Here is a 23,146-nt window from a genome sequence, read left to right as displayed (position 1 = left end):
AACGGAAAACCCCATTTATTTTTATTTTATTTATTTAATTTTGTCATAACAATATACACAAGCATTACACAAAAGATTATATAATATATAAACATATATATGAGGAGAAATAAGGTAGTATAAGCATATATATATATATATATATAGGGGAAGAAACAATAGGACAGGAACGGTAGGCACATGCTCTTATGCACCCATCTTTTTTCTGTGTCTAGTAACATACGATAAGGCTTTGGTCACCCACTCATGGGTACCATCTTGTTTTTTTTTTAACTCTTGTTCCAAATACTCCTGAGTGGGTTGAACCTGGGTCTCTTCTTTCCCTATAATTAAGATTTAAAAAATAAGCCAGCCATGACTAATCCAGATGTCACTTCCCCAGGCCAAAAAGTCTGCAATTTTCTTGAGTAGAGAAAGAAGAAACAAGGAAGGAAGGGAAGACCAATCTGTATGAAATTCCATGGGTTGGAGCCATAAATATTTACTGGAATTAATAAGTCTAGATTGACCTTCGCAGGAAAGAAGAGTGTTTTTGGCTTTGCGTTAAAACATTTTTCTAAGTAAACAGATTGTACTCAAAGAATGCAATTTAGAAATCTAATTTCAAATGGAAAGTCTTTCAGTTCAAGATATTTACATAGGCTTGTTTTCATGCAGAGTGTCTTAAGAAGTGTCATAAGTACAGAATAAGTACAGTTGGCTTCACCCTTTGCCCTATGTTTTCATCAAACTATGGTTTGATGAAAAAGCCATAACTGAATGCATTCAGACAACAGTCTGTTTCCAGGCATAGGGTTACAAGATTAGCAGGAGCCCATGGGATGTTGTTCATTTGTTAGATGCGTGGTTAGTATAGGTTTTATATCTTAATTGTTTGGGAGAGGGGTTTATTTTATTTGGCATTTAATCTCCCCCAATGCATTCTTTGTAACTATAATTTGTTTAAATTTTAAGTACTTTTGCTTTGTTGACACTAATCATTTTAGATACTGTTACTTCGTTGTAACTTTAGATGTTATCATTACTTTTTTATTGTAATTTAATAGAGGCTATATCCTGGACCTCACATATAGATGTTAGATTATTTTACAAATGTATTTTAATTCTGTCTTAAGTTTTATTCTGTTTATTATCTGGATTGGTCTATGACAGCAATTGAATTGAATTGGAATATATGGCATTTTATTAACATAAACCATAAGCCTGATTTACAAACCAGAATGGTAAGATTTACAGATACGTCATGAACCAAACCCAAATCAAATAATATTACTGGTAGTCCTCAACTTATGACCACAGTTAACCCCAGAATTTCCATCACTAAGTAAGTCAGTTGTTAAGTAAATCACTGCAGTTAATTTTTAGCAACATGGTTATTAAGTGAATCTGGCTTCTCCATTGACTTTGCTTGTCAGAAGGTCACAAAAGGGGATCACGTGACCCCGGGACACGGCAACCATCATAAATACATGCCAGTTGCTGGGTGTCCAACTGTTGATCACATGACTGTGGGGATGCTGCAATAGTTGTATGAAAAATGGTCATAAAATCACTTTTTTTTCAGTTGTGAACTTCAAACAGTCACTAAGCAAAATGGTTGCAAGTTGAGGACTACCTATATAGCACAGTGTGGTTATTTATTCAGCCAGAAGATTAATACGGAAGTGCTATTGAATTATTCTGCAGAAAGTATGAAATTACTGGGGAGGTGTTTATACAACCCGCCCCACACTCCAAAGGCACACCCATGGCAACATTTTCACAGATTCAAAGGTATTTTCACAGCAGGATCGGTGAGCAAATGACAAACTCAATCAATCAATCAATCAGAATAGAGCTGGAAGGGACCTTGGAGGTCTTCTAGTCCAGCCCGCTGCTCAAGCAGGAGACCCTATACCTTTTCAGACAGTCCAGTCTCTTCTTAAAAAATTCCAGTGATGGAAAAGGAAGGGAGGGAGGGAGGGAGGGAGGGAGGGAGGGAGGAAGGGAGGAAGGAAGGAAGGAAGGAAGGAAGGAAGGAAGGAAGGAAGGAAGGAAGGAAGGAAGGAAAGCAGAATAACAGAGTTGGAAGGGACCTTGGAGGTCTTCTAGTCCAACCCCTGCTCAAGCAGGAGAACCTATACCGTTTCAGACAGGTGGTTGTCCAGTCTTTACTTAAAAACTCAATTAATATGCTTAGAATCCCTTTCCGATGATGAAACTGAACACATGAAGATCTGAAATGGAGCCTCTTCTTTCCACTCTCTTCTACCACTTTGTGGGGGTGAGGGTGAAATGGAATTGGCACGTTTAAGCTTAACCTTAAATAGAGAGTCCTGAGGATGCTTTTCAAAGAGCAACTGGACTTTCTTGGGTTTTTTTCCTTGAAAACATTTCGCTTCTCATCCAAGAAGCTTCTTCAGTTCTAACTGACAAGTGGGGAAAGGAAGGAGTTATATTCTTTGCAGTTAGCTGGTCGTTAGAGTGCCGAAAATCCAGATGACTGCAAAGAATATAAATCCTTCCTTTCCCCACCAGTCAGTTACAACCATTCATTTAATGACCATTTGAAATTACAATGGTACTGGGGAAAAAAAAGTAACTTTCACACTTACGTCTGTTGCAACATCCCCACAGTCATGGGATCAAAATTAGGACACTTAGCAACTGGCTGATATTTATGAAAATTGCAGTGTCCTGGGGTCAAAGGTTTTGCAACCTTTTGATAAGCAGCTTCACTTAACAACCATGTTACTAACTTAACAATTGCACTGATTCTGTTCTGTCCCGTCCCCCCCACCTCAGTCCGGGAGGTACGAGCGATGACTTAATTAGCGAGCAATTCAGTCCACGGCAGCTATCAGCTCTGGCAGCAAACTAGAGAGCGTCTTCCAAGTTTCTCTGTTATCTTTTCTTGATGCTGGTGAGTCAACTAGGAAACCAGGAATAAACAGTACTTCAGCTCAAGTTCTCTCTAAGCAGTTGATTTGTTCGCCATGGAGTAGTATAGCAGCCCCTGCTGCTTTTATACCCTGTGGGATGTGGCTCCGTGACTCAGCACTTCCTAGGCCTGCCCCACCCCTGCTTCTGTTGTTCCCGCCTCTCCTGTCTACGAAACCTAGGGTCCAACCAGGACTGATTGTCCTCAGCTGGATCTGGGAGCATTGCTTGGGCGGGGCGAGATACAGGAGACAGAGGCCTCATTATTTCTTCCATCTGGCCTGCCTCTGGCTCCTGGAGCTGAGCCAGAGAGGCCGGCCCTGCAGAAGGGAGCCCTGACGGCCCTTCCCCCTCACTCTCTGAATCACTCTCTGGCAGGGGACCAGGCCCTGAACGTGGGGGCTGGAGCCACAACAGATTCACTTAAACACTGTGTCAAGAAAAGTTGCAAAATGGAGTGAAACTCAATAGCTATCTTGCTTAGCAACAGAAATTTTGGGTTTATTGTAGTCATACTGTAATTCATCATTCATAACTCAGATGCTTCCACAGGTCTTTTAAGAAGAAAGGTGCTTCGCAGCTCTGCAGCACCATCTCCCATAGGAGCTGCCGGGATTTGGGTGCTCTGCTTAGGCAAATATCCACTTTATGAAGTAAGAGTGTGGTTAGAAGGTGTAAGCAATTTATTTTATTCTCTTTTTTATTCCAAATCCTACAGCAGCTTCCGAGAGTCTAGACCATAAATTGCACTACTTTTTAAAATGTAGCAGAATTTTGTTTAGATTCCTCCAGTCAAACTCAAATCCTACATGAAAGGCCCACATAGGTTTTTTTGGCAACTGTGCAAATGGTTTTTCTGGAAGTTTCTTTACTTTCCTAGCCTACAAGTTGGAATTTTCAGGTAAATAAATTTCCCATCCAAACATTCAAACAGGTCCAGTCCTGCTGAACTTCAGGTGTCCTAGATGCTGCTGACAGCTGAGCAACCATTATAGAAATTGAATTGGGTGGTCCAATTGACTTTAAGGGAGCTGACATTCTGGTAAGACTTCTAGGTACGACCATAAGTATTGATGTAAATGCTGCAAATATTATGGATTATTGTTGGGGCAATATGTTGACTCTGTAAACCGCTTAGAAAGGGCTGTAAAAGCACTGTGAAGCAGTATATAAGTCTAAGTGCTATTGCTATTGTCCAGGTTTCTTATATGTTATTATGTTTAGCATATTATGTTATATACTAAAAAATATAAAGAACGATTGCAGGAACTGGATATGTCTAGTTTAATGAAAAGAAGAACTAGGGGAGACATGATAGCAGTCTTCCAATATCTTAGGGGCTGCCACAAAGAAGAGGAAGTCAAGCTGTTCTCCAAAGCACCTGAGGGCAGGACAAGAAGCAATGGGTGGAAACTGATCAAGGAGAGAAGCAACCTGGAACTAAGGAGGAATTTCCTGACTGTTAGAACAATTAACCAGTGGAACAACTTGCCTTGAGAAGTTGTAAATGTTCCAACACTGGAAGTTTTTAAGACGAGATTGGACAACCATTTATTTGAAATGGTATAAGGTCTCCTGCCTGAGCAGAGGGTTGGATTAGAAGACCTCCAAGGTCCCTTCCAATTCCTATTCTATTCTATTCTATTCTATTCTATTCTATTCTATTCTATTCTATTCTAGTCTATTCTAGTCTAGTCTAGTCTAGTCTAGTCTAGTCTAGTCTAGTCTAGTCTAGTCTAGTCTTGGGAGTCTTGAAGGGAGGAGGAGTTTGTAGTTGCAAGAGTTTTTACTGTGGGTGAATCTTCATGGTTCTGTGGGAATTGGAATTTTATGGTTCTGAAGAGCTGGAAGAAGTTTCCATTCCTGGAAGAGAGACCCCCACCAGCTAGGGCCCTAGACAGCGGGTTGGACTAGATGACCTACAAAGTACCTTTCAACTCTGTTATTCTATTCTATTCTATTCTATTCTATTCTATTCTATTCTATTCTATTCTATTCTATTCTATTCTATTCTATTCTATTCTATTCTATTCTATTCTATTCTATTCTAATTCCTATCCTATCCTATCCTATCCTATCCTATCCTATCCTATTCTCACGCCCCATCAGGAAAGGAGGGTTCTCAAATTTCTTCTTCACCCCCAAACTCCGAAACATTTCTGCGCAGCCACATCCTGACATCCCGGCGATTCCTGACCGGTCCAGCCTGCCAGGAACCCCGCTCGTTGGATCAAGGCGCAAAAGGTCCCGGCCGGGGCTGTTGACTTAGGAGCGCGTGTTTTGGCCCTCCAACGATCTTCTGCGAAGCGGGTCTCGCTCGATTCGGCCCGGGCGGGCTTCCAAAAGCCAGCAGGGGGGCAAAGGAGGGAGGGGGCGGGAAGAGGCGGAGGCCGGAGTGGGTGGGAAGGCTTCAAGCCCCCACCCCCATCCCCCCCCGCCACCCCCACCCCTTGCCCACAGGAGGCGGGGAGCCAGAGATCGCGGGGCGTCCGGACTTCTCAGGAGGAAGGCAGACCAGAGCCCGCTGGAAACCACGCAGGAGTTTGCCGGCAGGTCCTGCCGAGGAAGGTCAGGATGGGAAGCTGGAAGGTCCTGGCGTATCTCTTGCTGCCCGCCTGGGCAGGGATGCAGCCGGGGGTGCTGGGCAAGGGGTCCCCGGAGCGCTCTCAGCATCGCCTGCAACACGGATCTTGCACCTACACCTTCCTGCTCCCCGAGCTGGGGGGCTGCGATGGCGCGTCCGCTCCTGCTGCTGCCGCCGCCGCCCCGTTCCAAGTGTCCAACTCGCTCCAGAGGGATGCGCCGCCCTTGGCCGAAGCCCAGTGGCCCGTCCAGCGACTGCAACAGCTGGAGACCGTCATGGAGAACAACACCCAGTGGCTGCAGAAGGTGGGGAGGAGGAAGGCGAGGGGGCTAAGGCCGAAGGACCTGGGCGAAAGCTGCAGGGATCAGCCCCTGGGGATTGGGGGAGGCAGCTGGGGAGGAGTGTGTGCAGTGGTGGGATTCAGCCAGTTCGCACCACTTCGGGAGAACCGGTTGTTAACTTACTGAGCAGTTTGGCAAACTGGTTGTTGGAAGAAATTATTAGGGCAGAGAACAGGTTGTTAAATTACTTGAGTCCCACCACTGGGGGTGTGTGTGTGTTGGCTTGGCTTGGCTCGGCTCGGTTCGGCTTGACTTTGGGGTGTGAGTGGAGGAGTAAAAAGCATGGTGTCAACTCAGAACAGTCCATGATCTGGTGCAATGTCCAAAAAATGGATTCATTACAACCAGGGTTAAGTGGTGTGTGTGAATGCAGGAATGACTTTCCCTGGTTGGGGACTCGGGCCGTAATAGCTCAGGCTGTTAGAAGCCTGTTATTAGAACACAGCAGCCTAAAATTACTGCAGGTTCAAGTTGACTCAGCCTTCCATCCTTTATAAGGTAGGTAAAATGAGGACCCAGATTGTTGGGGGGGCAATAAGTTGATTTTGTAAAATATACAAATAGAATGAGACTATTGCCTTATACACTGTAAGCCCTCCTGAGTCTTCAGAGAAGGGCGGGATATAAATGTAAATTTAAAAAAAAAAGGTAACTATCTAAGGTAAGGACATCCTTTGGTGGAGGTCTCAGCACTGGGCTGTGCTAGTGTCTTTGCAACAGTGGCCCAGGCGAGACAGACAGACAGACACAGAGAGAGATGTGGGGGGGGGGCGGGAGGTCCTTCATCTGCACTGCATTGAAGCCTTGCAAGAAAAGCAACAGACTATGAAAAGTGCCTATGGTGGCCGGCTGATTTTGCAGTTAGCCATGCAGCAGCTTGCTTGTGGTTTAACGCAGGGGTCTCCAACCTTGGCAACTTTAAGCCTGGCGGACTGCAACTCCCAGAAAGCCCCAGCCAGCAAAGCTGGCTGGGGCATTCTGGGAGTTGAAGTCCTCCAGGCTTAAAGTTGCCAAGGTTGGAGACCCCTGGTTTAACGTATTCTGAGTCCCGCCATAACGGTTTGTAAGGATTTATGACTTAGGATGCTGTGCAGACCAATGGCAAGCAAGTCAGTCAACCAACATGTGAAATCAGGACTGAGACGTTATTTATTTATATATTTACTTTTATTGGTTAGAATTTTATCTAGAAGTAATCAGTGGAATGGCTTGCCTCCAGAAAGGAGCACCAACACTGGAGATTTTTAAGAAGAGACTGGACGACCGTTTGCCTGAAAGGGCCTAGGATGTTCTGCTTGATCAGGAGTTGGACTAGAAGACCTCCAAGGTCCCTTCCAACTCTTGTTATTCCGTTATCTCAACTTTATAAGTAACTTAAGGCAGCAAACATACTAATGCTCCTTCCTCTCCCAAAATCCCCCAACAACCTTTTGAGGTGAGCTGGGCTTAAGAGAGAGTATCCGGCCAAAGTCACCCAACCAGCTGTAATGCATAAGGCAGGATTAAAACTCAGTGTCTTGGTGATTGGCCCAAAATTACCCAGTCAGCTTTCTGCCTAGAACTAGAACTCACCGTCTCCAGGTTCCTAGCCTGGTGCTTTAAACTACTGGACCAGATAGATTGTCTCTAGTGATATGGTTTAATGGGTAGGTTCATGCAGTATACTAAACTAAAACCAAGCAAATCACATTTTGGTTTGACAGCAAACAGTACTCCTTAGTAGTACTGATGATGTTACCTTGTTTGGTAATGAAACGTCTTCAAGAAAATAAGGAAGTGCAGAGAGCACCAAGGATCCCTCATTTCAACCCTGAGCTCCAAATATTCTCCTTGATTGGTATATTTTATTGTAATGGGTGACTCAAACCAAACTTCTGATCCTTAAACTTTTATTGTGGTTCTTCTTCTTGTTGTTGTTAATACTCTGTGTCATTAAGTCTGATGGCTTTAATTTTAATCAGTTTGGGTGAAACAACCACAAGGGACTGGCTTCCTCACCCTAAGGCAGGGGTGGCATATATTTGAGTGACTAGGCCTTGCTGTTGGGGAGGGGGGGAGAATTCATTGGGAGGAGTCGTGATCCAAGATGAGTGGGTGGGATTTTCACAAAAAGTGATCAGGGCTGGGATCTTTATTTCTTTCCCTATTACTTGGAAAGGAATTTTCTTGGCTTTTCAAAAACTTTCTACTGCAGTTTTGATACAGAACGGCAGAAAACCCTGACTATTAAATAGCAGGGGGGAAAAGAAACTATTGATTTTTGACAGAGATTGCTCATGCCTGGCATTAAGTGGGCACGATGTTGTGGGTTCATATTACATTAACTTCAATCCAACAAATCATATTATGGCTTTGGGGGAGGTTGTGGGGCCAGGAAGAGGCATCGAAAAGCTGTCGGTCTAGAATCTGGATAATTTTGGTGGCCAAGATTTTTTGCCCCTTCAAAATTAGTGTGTGACAGAGTAGCAGGAGAAGTGTGCATCACTTAGAAATGAGCTAGTAAAGGACCTCCAGATCTAGTATGTGTGTTATTGCTGTACTTTATTGGCATAACAATTCAGGCCCTGTAAGATTTTGGTCCTCAACTTATGATCACAATAGGTACAGATAGTCCTTGACTTACAACCGTTCATTTAGTGACTGTTCGAAGTTACAAAGGCACTGAAAAAAGTGACTTATGACCACTTTGCACACTTACGACTGTTGCACCATCCCTGTGGTCACGTGATTTACATGCAGATGCTTGACAATGGGTTCACATTTATGACGGTTGCAGTGTCCTGGGGTCATGTGATCCCCGTTTGCGACCTTCTGTCAAGCAAAGTCAATGGGGAAGCCAGATTCACTTAACAACGGTATTAATAATTTTAACAACTGCAGCGATTCACTTAACAACTGGGGCAAGACAGGTCGTAAAATGGGGCAAAACTCACTTAACAAATTTCTCATTTAGCAACATCAGTCTTGGGCTCCATTGTGGTCGTAAGTCAAGGAGTACCTGTACTAGAAAATTCATCATTAAATAATGTAGTCGTTAAGCAAGGCATCACAGGACAATGCTCAATTTTGCAACCTTTTTGCCGCAGTCGTTAAATGAATCACACAGTTCCCTATTGACTTTGCTTGCCAGAACCCAGCTGGGAAGGTTGCAAATGGGGAGCACATGACCAGAACACTGCAACCGTGGTAGATAAAATGCTGGTTGACAAGCAACCAAATTTTGATCACGTGACCATTGGGAGGTTGCGATGAATGGAAGGGCGGGATCTGGTCGTATGTCACTTGTTTTTCCAGCAACATCATAACTGCAAATTGATTCTAAATGAATGGTCATAAGTCGAGGACTTTCTGTACATTCCTTGAAAATGTAGCCAGAGAAGAAAGAAACTGGGAACTGTAGTTCATTAATACCTCAGATTCCTTATCTCATCTTGCAGGTTCAAAAGATCTCACAGTTGTGACCAAGGCCCAAGTAGTGATTACCAAACACAATTCAGTCCTGAACAAACTTAGTTTATTAAAACAGCTGAGAATTAATTCATTCTCAGCTTAGTCCAAAACAAATTATTTATAAACAGTCCTTTGGCCTTATCACCAACCTTTGTTGTCTTTGGCAACCTGCCAAAGGCTTTTCTTGGCAAAACCAAGAAACCACAAAGTTCAAGAGACGGTGACAAGAAGCACTGGAATCAACATTGCTTTTCCACAAAGAACCCAAAGGCTTGTTGCTGCTCTTTTAAGCCTTATGGGAGTGGCCAGTCATCTTCTGGCCTTACTCCCAAGTCGTCCTTTTTGCTTCAGCTGCTCTTGCCTTCTGGCAGCTCTTCTCATGCGTGCACTAGGAACAGGCTCCTCCTGTTCCTCTGCCTCTCTGCTGTCTGCCTCTGGAGGCTCCGGAGTCTGTGCATCGTTCCCAGATGGCCCTGGCCCAGCGGTGAAGTGCTCCCGGTTCGGACCGGATCGCGTGATCCGGTAGCGATGGGGGCAGGTAGTTTGGAGAACCGGTAGCAAAAATCCCTGCCCTCCCCCACTGATCAGGCCTCGTTGTTCCTCTTCTCTGTCCCTGAAGCACTCGGTGGTGATATAGCTGCAAACGGCCTGAAATGATTGTCGTGGCACTTCAAAGGGCCGCACTACAGCTGATCAGCGCTGTAGGCAGCTTGCTTCTATTTTTAAAGAAGGTAGACTGGTGCCTGCCAAAAAAAGGCAGTTGGTAGACCAGGGCCTCTCAGTAAAAGGCAATTGATAGACTGGGGCCTCTTATTTTTAAAGAAGGTAGACCGGTGCCTCCCAAGTTTTGTATACTTTATTATTTTTATTATTTATTATTATTGACCGTGCCCATTCAGTCATCTGACCACCAAGCCGCACCCACCAATTAAGCCACACCCACAGAACCGGTAGGAAATTTTTTTAGATTTCACCCCTGCCCTGGCCCCATCTCTGCCTCCGACGTAGTCTTCATCCGGGCCTTCCCCTGACTCCAGGACTGGCCCATCGTCCTCCCCAGCCTCCTCACTATCCGACTCCACTGCCAGGTCCGCAGGCTGCTGGCGGACCACAACACTCACCTCCTTTTTATATCAGCTTCTGAATAACCTACATTGTTGTTGTTAGTTGCGAAGTTGTGTCTGACCCGTCATGACCCCATGGACAACATTCCTCCAGGCCTTCTGTCCTTTACCATCCTCTGGAGTCCATTGAAGCTCACACCTTCAGTGACTCCATCCAGCCACCTCGTTCTCTGTCGTCCCGTTCTTCTTTTGCCCTCAATCGTTCCCAACATTAGACTCTTCTCCAGTGAGTCCTTCTTTCTCATTAGGTGGCCAAAGTATTTGAGTTTCATCTTCAGGATCTGGCCTTCTAAAGAGCAGTCAGGGTTGATCTCCTCTAGGACTGACCGGTTGGATCGCCTTGCAGTCCAAGGGACTCTTCGGAGTCTTCTCCAGCACCAGAATTCAAAGGCCTCAATTCTTTGGCGCTCAGCCTTTCTTAGGGTCCAACTTTCACAGCCATCCATTGCAACTGGGAAAACCATAGCCTTGACTATATGCACTTTCATTGGCAGGGTGATGTCTCTGCTTTTTAACATTGATCATGAGCTACATTGGGGACTTAGCAAAATCTATTTTCATGCTTACAGTTCAGGGTTGGAATGAGCTTCACTGGGGCTGCCAATTCTTGGATTCCTGAAAATCATCTGAGCAGGAAGGAGAGGCAGTGTGTGTGTCTGTGTGTCCTCGACTTATAACAGTTCATTTAGTGACCGTCCAAAGTTACAACGGCACTGGAAAAAGTGTCTTTCACACTTATAAACACTGCAGTAGCCCCATGATCCAAATTCAGACGCTTGGCAATGTCCGCTACAATGTCCCAGAGTCATGTGATCCCCTTCTGGGAAAGCCAGATTCGCTTAAAAACCGTCCTACTAACTTCACAGCTGCAGCGATTCACTTAACAACTGTGGCAGGAAAGCTTGTCAGATGTTGCAAAATTTACTTAACCAATGTTTCACTTAGCAACAGACATTTTGGGCTCTGTTGGGGTCATATATCGAGAACATTCCCTCGCCAGACTAGTCAGTGCTCACAGCCATGTCGGATCCCCGAGTAAGAACACATGGCAAGTTTCCCATCCTTAGAGTCCTGCCAGGGGTGAAATGCTCCCGGTTCGGACCAGATCACCTGATCCGGTAACAATGGCGGTGGGTGGTTCGGAGGAAAAATCCCTGCCCCGGCTCCAGCTGAGCCTCACGATCATCAGAGGTTTTTTTGTTTTTACTTTTAAAAGCATTTTTTCTTCTGCCGAAAAAATGCTTTTAAAAGTTAAAAAAAAAAAGCCACTGATGATCGCGCAGGTCAGCTGGGATCGTCAGAACCCTTTAAAAGCATTTTTTCTACAACCTCTTCGGCCAAAGAGGTTGTAAAAAAAAAAGCTTTAAAAGGCTCCTCTGGCGATCCCAGCAGAGTTGCCTGATTGCCAGAACCTTTTAAAAACATGTTTTCTACAAGCTCTTCGGCCGAAGAGGTTGTAGAAAAAATGCTTTTAAAAGGCGATCTGGCGATCAGGCAACTCAGCTGGGGTCGTCAGAACCCTTTAAAAGCTTTTTTTCCCTCTGGCGATCCCAGCTGAGTTGCCTGATCATCACAGGCTTTTAAAAGCATTTTTTTTACAACCTCTTTGGCCAAAGAGTTTGTAGAAAAAATGCTTTTAAAAGTAAAAAAAAAAATTGGCCACACCCACCCAGTCACCCCTGAGTCCTGCCCATTCCACCTCTCCCCCACCCCCATTTCTCAGCCTTTAACCCCGGCGAGATCTTCAGATTGCAGCCTTGGAGAATCCCATGGATATAAAGGCACCAGAGGAAACCAGACCCTTTCTCTCCATTTCCATCCATTGGCAGAAGTTAAAATGATTTGGGAAGCCACATAGACTGGTGGAACCAGTGATGCTTCTGCCTAAATTTTTCAAAAATATCTGAATGGTGGAGCAGAAGTGGGCAATTTCCTGCCGTGGAACCTCTCTCCATTTCCCAGCAACGCCAGTTATTTAATTAGCATTCTTGGTCTTAAAATAACAAGCTGGCCAGTTATCAGCACACAAGCACACATACTGGCAGGAAAAGGCAAGAGCAGGAGGAGGAGGAAGACGAGAGGGTGATATTTTTAGGGCTGCTTTTGTAGCTACTGTTCGTCTTCCAGGCTATGGATTTTGAAAATGGCCTAACCTTCCATTTGAAAATGTGCGTGCTGTGTTTTAAAGCTGATTAAGACACGCTTAGCTTACGGTAATCGTCAAGATTACATAAGTTTTAAATTTTAAATTAAAATTATCATCATTATTACAAAGAAAAATAGATAACTGGGAAATGGGAAAAGGAACGATGGAGAAAAGAAGAGAGTGGGAAAGGGAGTGAGGGGAAGCATTAACTTCCAGTACAGGTAACCACAATTGAGCCCAAAATGTATGTTGTTAAGTGAGCCAGTTGCTAAGTGAATTTTGCCATTTTGCAACCTTTCTTGCCACAGTTGCTAAGTGAATCATGGCAGGTGATAAACTAGTAACCTGGTTGTTACTAGTTGACAACCCCATTGAGTTTGCCTGTCAGAAAGGCGCAAAAGGGGTTCCCATGACCTTGGGACACAGCAACGGTCATAAATATGAATCAGTTGCCAAGCATCTGAATTTTGATCACATGAATGTCCGGATGCCGCAAAAGTTGTAACTGTAAAAAACGGTCATAAATCACATTTTCCAGTGCCGTCGTAATTTTGAACGGTCACTAAATGAACTGATGTAAGCCAACGACTACCTGTATTTTTCAATGCAACAAAGTCCAAAATAAAATTACAGCCTCAACCTTTTCCTTTTACCAACTTAGTAAGTACCAAACAGATCAACAGATGATGCTGTTAATATGGCTCTGCACTACATCCTACAACATCTTGAGTCTCCAAAGACCTATGCAAGGGTCCTTTTTGTAGACTTTAGTTCAGCATTCAATACCATCATTCCAGACATTCTTCTAACTAAGCTAAACCAGCTACAGGTACCGGAACAGACTTGTAAGTGGATCACAAGCTTCCTAACAAACAGGAAGCAGCAGGTGAAGCTAAGCAAGATCACATCAAATACCTGTACAATTAGCACAGGGGCCCCCCAAGGCTGTGTGCTCTCTCCACTTCTCTTCTCTCTGTATACCAATGACTGCATCTCCAATGATCCATTTGTTAAGCTACTGAAGTTCGCAGATGACACAACAGTGATTGGTCTCATTCGAGACAATGACGAATCCGCATATAGACGAGAGGTCGAACGACTAGCCTTGTGGTGCAACCAAAACAATCTGGAACTGAACACACACAAAACCGTAGAAATGGTGGTAGACTTTAGGAAAAACCCTTCCATATTTCCACCTCTCACAATACTTGACAACACAGTATCAACAGTAGAAACCTTCAAATTTCTGGGTTCTATCATATCGCAAGATCTCAAATGGACAGCTAACATCAAAAACATCATTACAAAAGGACAACAAAGAATGTTCTTTCTGCGCCAACTCAGTAAGCTCAAACTGCCCAAGGAGCTGCTGATCCAATTCTACAGAGGAATTATTGAGTCTGTCATTTGCACCTCTATAACTGTCTGGTTCGGTTCTGCAACCCAACAAGAAAAACACAGACTTCAGAGGATAATTAGAACTGCAGAAAAAATAATTGCTACCAACTTGCCTTCCATTGAGGACCTGTATACTGCACGAATCAAGAAGAGGGCCGTGAAAATATTTGCAGATCCCTCGCATCCTGGACATAAACTGTTTCAACTCCTACCCTCAAAACGACGCTATAGAGCACTGCACACCAGAACAACTAGACACAAGAACAGTTTTTTCCCGAAGGCCATCACTCTGCTAAACAAATAATTCCCTTAACACTGTCAGACTATTTACTGAATCTGCACTACTATTAATCGTTTCATAGTTCCCATCACCAATCTCTTTCCACTTATGACTGTATGACTATAACTTGTTGCTGGCAATCCTTATGATTTATATTGCTATATTGATCATCAATTGTGTTGTAAATGTTGTACCTTGATGAACGTATCTTTTCTTTTATGTACACTGAGAGCATATGCACCAAGACAAATTCCTTGTGTGTCCAATCACACTTGGCCAATAAAAATTCTATTCTATTCTATTCTACCATCCATTTCTATAACAAAACCCAAAGTCAAGATTTCTTTCTTTCTTTTTCTGTCTTGAGCACAAAGTCCAGGAATGGTTTCCAAGTAGAAACAATACTGGATATATTCCTGTCTCTGATTAAAACAGTTAATTTTGCCATCTCTGCTAGTTCCATCACTTTTTCCATCCATTCTTCCATTGTAGGGATTGATGCGATCAGCTTGATCATGATTTATTAACTAAATTAGATGTCTGGATTCGCATTGCATACTAAGCCCTGAATTATGTCTTGCAAATATGGGTTTGTAGGGTAGGACCAGAACAAATTAGGATGTAATGTGTTCCAGGAACCCTGCCAAAGAGTTAAAAGGTTGAGTTGATTTGTTGAATATCATAATGGTCCAGTTTTGACAATGTAATAAAGCGTAAGCTGTGTTTACAAAGTACGATGATTGGATTCATACAAAACACTAACCTGTAATACGATTTATTTAAGTCAGATTTAAAAAGTTGGATGAATTTGACGTTTGTGATTAGAAAAACTTGGCTTACAGCTCTGTACGTTACATGAACCAAATTGTAGCTTATTGACTAAGCCAGTGATTGTGAAATTTTTTTGCTGTCATGTGCCAAAAGCAGGGGGAGCATGGGCGGGAGGGGGTTGTGTGCATGCGTGTCCACACCCATAATTCAATGTGTGTGTCCACCCCCCACATGTGCATGTGACCCCACCTGCTCCTCCTGCTTTTCGCATGTGATGACACGGTGGGCCTGGTAGGCCCATTTTTCGTCCTCCCTAGGCTCCAGAGACTTTCTTGGAGCCTGGGGAGGGCGAAAACAGCCTTCCCCACACACCTCCAGAGGCCCTCCAGAGGCTGAAAACAGCCTGCTTGCCAACATGAGTGCCAGAGTTGAACTAGTACAATGCTCGCATGCCCACCGATATGGCTCCACCTGCCACCTGTGGCACGCGTGCCATAGGTTCGCCATCACGGGACTAAGCCATCGTTAGAGAAAACAAGATTTAAAAGTTGTGTGAGCCCAGCCAGCCAATCGATCTTAATTCACACATCGTACAAAGCCATGATTTGCTGGCTAAGACACCGCTGCAATCTCAGATCAGATTAAGCCATAAAATATAAATTGCAAAGTACCATGGCTGATTTTTGATAACATGCTACTATCTGGCTGGAGAATTCTGGGAGATGAAATCCACTCTTCTTAAATTTGCCAAGGTTGAGAAACACTGGACCACTAAACTAAGGCAATCCCTATATCTCTAAACAGTGCAAAGTGCAAAGACCCAGCCTGCTTGGCTGTGACCTCAAGCTGGGGAAGGATCAGCATAATTCTCCCAATACAAATTCCCTGTGTGTCCAATCACCCTTGACCAATAAAATTCTATTCTATTCTATTTTTTTAATTACTTCATTCCCAGTGTAGTTCAACTAAATTAAAGCAAATTCCACCCAAGACAAATTCCTCAGTCCTATCACTAACCTTCGTCCAATTAGGCAAACTGCCAAAGGCCTTTCTTGGCAAACGTTCAGAAGTCACAAAATCAGTGTGACTCTATTTCAGTGGTTCTCAACCTGTGGGTCACGACCCCTTTGGGGGTCAAATGACGATTTGCCAGGGGTCACCTAAAACTATCGGAAATATGGGAAGTATACTTGCGAGTCAAAGAATCGCGCTCCAATGGTTGACTCCACAAGCCAGCTGCAGGCTCTTCAAATCGCTAGCCGAATTTGGCTTCAGGCGTGATGAATTAAAAAAGAGAGAAATCTTTGCTCTGATGTCTCCCTCTCAAGCCAGCTGCAATCACTCCCAATCGCTAGCCTAATCTGGCTTCAGGCGCAATGGATTAAAAAGAGAAATCTTTGCTCTGATGTCTCCTCTCAAGCCAGCTGTAGGCTCTTCAAATCGCTAGCCTAATCTGGCTTCAGGCGTGATGAATTAAAAAGAGAGAAATCTTTGGTCTGATGTCTCCTCTCAAGCCAGCTGTAGGCTCTTCAAATCGCTAGCCAAATTTGGCTTCAGGCGTGATGAATTAAAAAGAGAAATCTTTGCTCTGATGTCTCCTCTCAAGCCAGCTGCAATCACTCCCAATCGCTAGCCAAATTTGGCTTCAGGCGCAATGGATTAAAAAGAGAAATCTTTGGTCTGATGTCTCCTCTCAAGCCAGCTGCAGGCTCTTCAAATCGCTAGCCAAATTTGGCTTCAGGCGCAATGGATTAAAAAGAGAGAAATCTTTGCTCTGATGTCTACATTTAAATATTTTATTATATCACTGGCCAGCAGGTGGCAGATGAGAACTGAAAGAGTTCTATTTTTGGTGCTGCCATCTACTGGTGGTAGGTATTTTTGTAGCCTAATTGGGGTAGCCAACTAGAGCCAGTACTACGGTAGTATCTGATGACAGATGCTAACCTTCAGGTGTTCAAAAAGTCCCCACCCCAAAAACAAACCATGAAATGGAGCCAGGAGATTTTATTTCAGTAGAGTATATGTGCGAGTGTACATCTACAGACACTCCTCAATTTACAACCATCCATTTAGCAACTGTTTAACGTTACAACGAAAGTAACCTGCCACCAGTCCTCGCACTTACAACCATCGCAGCATCCCCAGGGTCACATGATCAAAATTTGGGTAGTCGGCAACCGTCATGTGTTTGCAACACTTGCAGCCTGCCAGGGCCATGTGATCACCTTTGGTGACCTTCCCAGTTGCCTTAGGACAGGGGTCTGCAAACTTGGCTCTTTTAAGACATGTGGACTTCAACTCCCAGAGTTCCTCAGCCAGCTAGTCTTAAAAGAACCAAGTTTGCAGACTCCTGCCTTAGGACAAGCAAAGTCAATGTGGGAAGGTGGATTCCCTTCATAACTGATAATTCACTTAACAACAGCAGAGAAACCTTAACAATTGTGGCCCCCCAAAAAAAGGTCACAAAATCAGTGTGACTCTATTTCAGTGGTTCTCAACCTGTGGGTCGCGACCCCATTGGGGATCAAATGACGATTTGCCAGGGGTCGCCTAATCGGAAATATGGGAAGTATACTTGCGAGTCAAAGAATCGTGCTCCAATGGTTGACTCCACAAGCCAGCTGTAGGCTCTTCAAATCGCTAGCCAAATTTGGCTTCAGGCGCAATGGATTAAAAAAGAGAGAAATCTTTGGTCTGATGTCTCCCTCTCAAGCCAGCTGCAATCACTCCCAATCGCTAGCCTAATCTGGCTTCAGGTGCGATAAACTTAATAGGGGAGGAGTCTCTGCTTTAATGCCTCCGTCCTCAAGGCAATCGCAAGCAGTTCAGATCGCTAGCCAATACGGCTTCAGGTGCGATAAATTCAAAACAAAAATAATTTTACGGTTGGGGTCGCCACATCGTGGGGAATTGTATTAAAGGGGTCGCCACATCGTGGGGAATTGTACTAAAGGGGTCGCAGCACTATAAAGGTTGAGAACCACTGCTCTATTTTGACCCGAACTGTTGTTGTAAGTCAAAGAATACTGGTATTAGCAAAGGAGAACCAGTTTGGGGTTTGGGACAATGGCCAGGTCTTGGGTTGTATCTGTTGTGACCCAAGCCCAAGTAGGAAACTCAATCAGTGAAAAAACAATCTTTATTCGAGCAGCTGAGAATTACTTCATTCCCAGTGTAGTTCAACTAAATTAAAGCAAATTCCACCCAAGACAAATTCCTCAGTCCTATCACTAACCTTCGTCCAATTAGGCAAACTGCCAAAGGCCTTTCTTGGCAAACGTTCAGAAGTCACAAAAAATAAATGCAAGACGTAGACGAAGCAGAAGGCGAAGCTACCAGTGTTGTTTTCTGGCAAAGCCCAAACACAGTTGCTGGTCTGTTTTAAGCCTTATGGGGGGAACCAATCATCTCTTGGCCCTACTCCCGAGTTGTCCTCTTTGCTTGAGCTGCTCTTGCCTTCTGGCAGTTCATGTGTGCATTAGGAACAGGCTCCTCCTGTTCCTCTGCCTCACTACTGTCAGCCTGTGGAGTCCGCACATTATTCCCCAATGGCCCTGGCTCCACCTCAGCCTCATCGCTGTCTGACTCCATTGCCAGCTCCGCAGGCTGCTGGCAGACCACAACAGTATTGTTGTATGCATTCTGTCAGCCCTGAAGCCATTTTGGAGCATCTTCAGGGCTGCCACAGTGAGGCTGGTTGGAGCTGTGGGAATGGGAGGGTGGAGTAGAGATAGCTGGGGACTTGTAGCCAAAATAAAATTCTTGCTTTGCTGGCTGAGGAATTCTGGGAGTTGAAGTCCACAAGTCTTAAAGTTGCCAAGGTTGGAGACCCCTGGTCTATGGGTTGTCAGCTGATGCAAAATGCTGTCTGGAAAAGTCACATTTTGACTACCGGTAGAGGCTGTCAAAAAGGGGACGCGGCTCAGAGGCTAGAACGTTGAGCTTGTTGATCGAAAGGTCGGCAGCTCGGCGGTTCAAATCCCTAGTGCTGCCGTGTAACAGGGTGAGCTCCCGTTACTTGTCCCAGCTTCTGCCAACCTAGCAGTTTCGAAAGCATGTAAAAATGCAAGTAGAAAAAATAGGGACCACCTTTGGTGGGAAGGTAACAGCATTCCGTGCACCTTTGGCGTTGAGTCATGCCGGCCACATGACCATGGAGACGTCTTCGGACAGCGCTGGCTCTTCGGCTTTGAAACGGAGATGAGCACCGCCCCCTAGAGGCAGGAACGACTAGCACGTATGTGCAAGGGGAACCTTTACCTTTACCTTTAGAGGCTGTCAAAGGGCTGCAAGAAATAGAACCAGAGGCAAAACACAGAACTGCCGAGAAGATGGGACAACCCTCTGTCTCTTTTCTGCTGTCTGTAAAAAAATGGGACACCATATAATAGCAATAGCACTTAGACTTATATACTGCTTCACAGTGCTTTGCACAGCCCTTTCTAAGCGGTTTACAGAATCAGCATCTTGCCCCCAACAATTTGGGTCCTCATTTTACCCACCTTGGAAGGATGGAAGGCCTGAACCTGGTGAGATTCACCAAGGATGTCCATGGGAGGCATAAAGAGAGAAGGTTGTTCCCCCCCACCACTGGCAGTATTGGCCAACCCAACAGCCTCCAGCTATATTGGCACACGGTTACTCCCAGATTTCCAAACCAGACTCTGCTCGTCCGGAAATTGCCTGGGATCAGAGGGCAGGAAGGAAGGGACAGGCATAATCTTGGAGGCCTCCCACCATTGTCTCCAAATTATCGCATTTAAGGTGATAAAATGGGAAACTTAATAAAAAGCAAGAGAAATGGTCATTCCAACTGTCCTTCTCCAACCCAACCGTAATTCTTCTGTCCAGCGGGCAAGGTTAATTCAGCTGGGACAGAACTGGCTGAGTCAGCAAATATGAAATGAGACGCTCAGGATTTCTGATACTTCTCTCCAACATTGGTGTTTGAACCCCGAAGATTATATAATTGTTGGATCTGTATGCTATCAAATTCAAAGAGACTCATAGCAGTTTTCAGAAGCATCTGCAGCTTAACACTCAGCCATCCTCAGTAACTTAAAACAATAAACTAGGCTAGTTATCAATAAAACATCCATGGTCAACGCAGGTAAATGAACGGACTTACAACTGTACATTTAGAGACCATTCAAACTTACAATGGCACTGAAAAAAGCGACTTACACCTTCTCCTTGTACTGTTGCAACATCCCTAAAGTCACGTATTCAAAATTCAGGCACTTGGCAACCGGTTTGTACTTATGACGGTTGCAGTATCCTAGGGTCACGTGATCACCATTTGTGACCTTTCCAGCCGACTTCGAACAAGCAAAGTCAACGGGCGAGGCCAGATTCTCTCAATGACCACGTGTTTCAATTACTAACAGTGGCAAGAAAAGGTCATAAAATTTCTGGGATGAGAAGCGAAATGTTTTCAGAGGAAAAAACAAGAAAGTCCAGTTGCCTTCTGGGGGGGAAAAAAGCACCTTTGGAACAACCTGGATGATTGAGAATCTCCACAGACATTGAGAATCAAATTAGATGAAGTAGCAGAGCAAACTACGATCTCTTTATCCCAGGTGGAAAAATCCCAAACTTGGACTATGGTCTCTTTGCTGATTTTCCTTGCTTTGTTTCGATCCATATCAGCCACTCTGCTGACTGGGGGGTGGGGGGGCCTTCTAGGAAATATTTTCACAGGTCTGGTTTATCTCTTCAAAAGACACCCACATGTTACCACTGCAAATGGGGTTACACAAATATGCTTGGATTAACTGGAGTAATTTATTCATTACAATTCAAGCATGACGAATCTGTTTCTCTCCTGAAATGTGCTGATTTCAGGAGTTTGTAGAAGCAGCTGTTTCTTCAGCTTGCTGACAGATTTGAAAGGCTTGGATTTCCAGGTATGAAATTGCATTGAGAAATAAATCACACTCTGGAGCAGAAGAAGAAAGGAAAGGCAGAAGTTTCAGTAAATTGCTAAATTACTTTAGGGAGGCCATTAACCATCATTAGAGAATTGATATTCAAGTATTCAAAATATCCAAAACTAAATTGACCATAGCAATAGCTCTTAGACTTATATACTGATTCCTACTGCTTTACAGCCCTCTCTAACTAGTTTACAGAGTCAGCCTATTTCCTCCAACAATCTGGGTCCTCATTTCACTGACCTTGGAAGGGTGGAAGGCTGAGTCAATTTTGAACACGACAGGATTGAACTCCTGGCAGTGGGCAGAGTCAGCCTGCAACACTGCATATATCGGGCCTTTATTTCAATGTCAGGATAGTTATGACCTGTACAACGTTTTTTGACAGACGTAACTAGATATTTTTATTTAGTTAGTTGTGTCCTGCCTTTATTAGTTTTACAAATAACTCAAGGCAGCGAATGTATTCAACACACCTTCCTCCTCTTATTTTCTCACAACAGCAACCCTGTGAGGTGGGTTGGCCTGAGAAAGAGGGACTGTCTAAGGTCATTGAACTGGTTTTCATGGCTAAGGCAAAACTAAAATTCACAGCCTCCCGTTTTCTAGCCTTAACCACTAGACCAAACTGTCTCTCCGTTTGATTAACAGAGGCAACCAAGGCCAACCAAAGCACATCTTATTCAGGGGCTTCTATTCTGCAGGGGCTCATCCCATGATCTGGGCTCAATCCACTAGACATGTTAGCTGGAGAATTCTGGGAGTTGAAGTCCACCCATCTTAACGTTGCCAAGAAGAGGAAACTAACTTTCTTTCTTTCTTTCTTTCTTTCTTTCTTTCTTTCTTTCTTTCTTTCTTTCTTTCTTTCTTTCTTTCTTTCTTTCTTTCTTTATTTATTTTGTCACACAGAATATATAAGCATAAGCATAAAGTAACTATACAATATATAAGCATATATAAGTATGAGTATGTAATAACTATATTAATTGGATATAATGAAAGGAAACAATAGGACAGGAACGGTAGGCACACTTGTGCTCTTATGCACACCCCTTACAGACCTCTTAGGAATGGGGTGAGGTCAATAGTAGATAGTTTTTGGTTGAAGCTTTGGGGATTTTGGGAAGAGACCACAGAGTCAGGTAGTGTATTCCAAGTATTTACAACTCTGTTACTGAAGTCATATTTTCTGCAATCAAGATTGGAGCGGTTAACATTAAGCTTAAATCTATTGTGTGTTCGTGTATTGTTGCAATTGAAACTGAAGTAGTCTTCGACAGGAAGGACATTGTAATAGATGATTCTATGAGTTAAACTCAGGTCATGTCGAAGGCGGCGGAGTTCTAAATTTCCTAAACCCAGGATTTCAAGTCTGGTGGCATAATGTATTTTGCTGTATTCAGAGGAGTGGAGAAACTGCTCTAGAGAATTGCTGGGTCTTTAAGGCTATGTGGAAGGGTGGAAAGATCAGGCTTATCCAAATTTTGATGATAATGGTGTTTCATAAGGCAGGATCTACAACAGAGAAGGGATATCCCACAGATCCTACAGGTGACAATATTTTCTGAAGAGAGATAAAGAATGCCCACTCTAGGACTGGGAACAGGCAATCTTGCAAGTACAGGTAGTTCTCAAGTCACAACCACAACTCACAACCACAACCACGACTGTGGGAACGTTGCGATGGTCATTGCGAGGACCAATTGTAAGTCACTTTTTTCAGTGCTATTGTAACATTGAATTTTATTTATTTATTTATTTAATCAAATTTGTATACCGCCCTATCTCCCGAAGGACTCAGGGCGGTTCACAGGCCAATAAAAAACATATAAATACAGATTAAGATCACAATTAAAAAACTTATTCTAAAGCCAAATTAATTAAAATGATATAAATACTAAAACCAATTAAAATCAATATAAATTTAAAACCTAGTCCAGTCCTGCGCAAATGAATAAATATGTTTTAAGCTCGCGGCGGAAGGTTCGGAGGTCCAGAAGTTGACGAAGTCCTGGGGGGAGTTCGTTCCAGAGGGTGGGAGCCCCCACAGAGAAGGCCCTTCCCCTGGGTGTCGCCAAACGACACTGCCTAGCTGACGGCACCCTGAGGAGTGGTTGCTAAATGAATGACATAAGTCAAGGACTGTTTGAAATTGTTTCTGTATGTCTTGGCCAAGTCACCTAAAAAGAGAAGAAAG

General features: G+C 43.9%; 1 protein-coding gene across 2 annotated transcripts in view; it reads left to right on the top strand.

Moving 5' to 3' along the window:
• The first annotated feature begins 5,359 nt into the window (after positions 1-5,359).
• Positions 5,360-23,146, top strand: part of LOC131204739 (angiopoietin-2-like) — a 37,273-nt gene continuing 19,486 nt past the window's right edge. For both annotated transcript variants that reach the window (XM_058196271.1, XM_058196270.1), the window contains exon 1: positions 5,360-5,808. In XM_058196271.1, the coding sequence (XP_058052254.1) occupies positions 5,494-5,808 (315 nt within the window). In that variant the 5' untranslated portion in view covers positions 5,360-5,493. The remainder of the gene's footprint in view (positions 5,809-23,146) is intronic.

Source organism: Ahaetulla prasina, chromosome 10 (genome assembly GCF_028640845.1).
Source record: "Ahaetulla prasina isolate Xishuangbanna chromosome 10, ASM2864084v1, whole genome shotgun sequence".
Classification (NCBI taxonomy): domain Eukaryota; kingdom Metazoa; phylum Chordata; class Lepidosauria; order Squamata; family Colubridae; genus Ahaetulla; species Ahaetulla prasina.
Note: the sequence above shows the minus strand (reverse complement) of the source record. Positions and strands in the feature narration are given on the sequence as shown.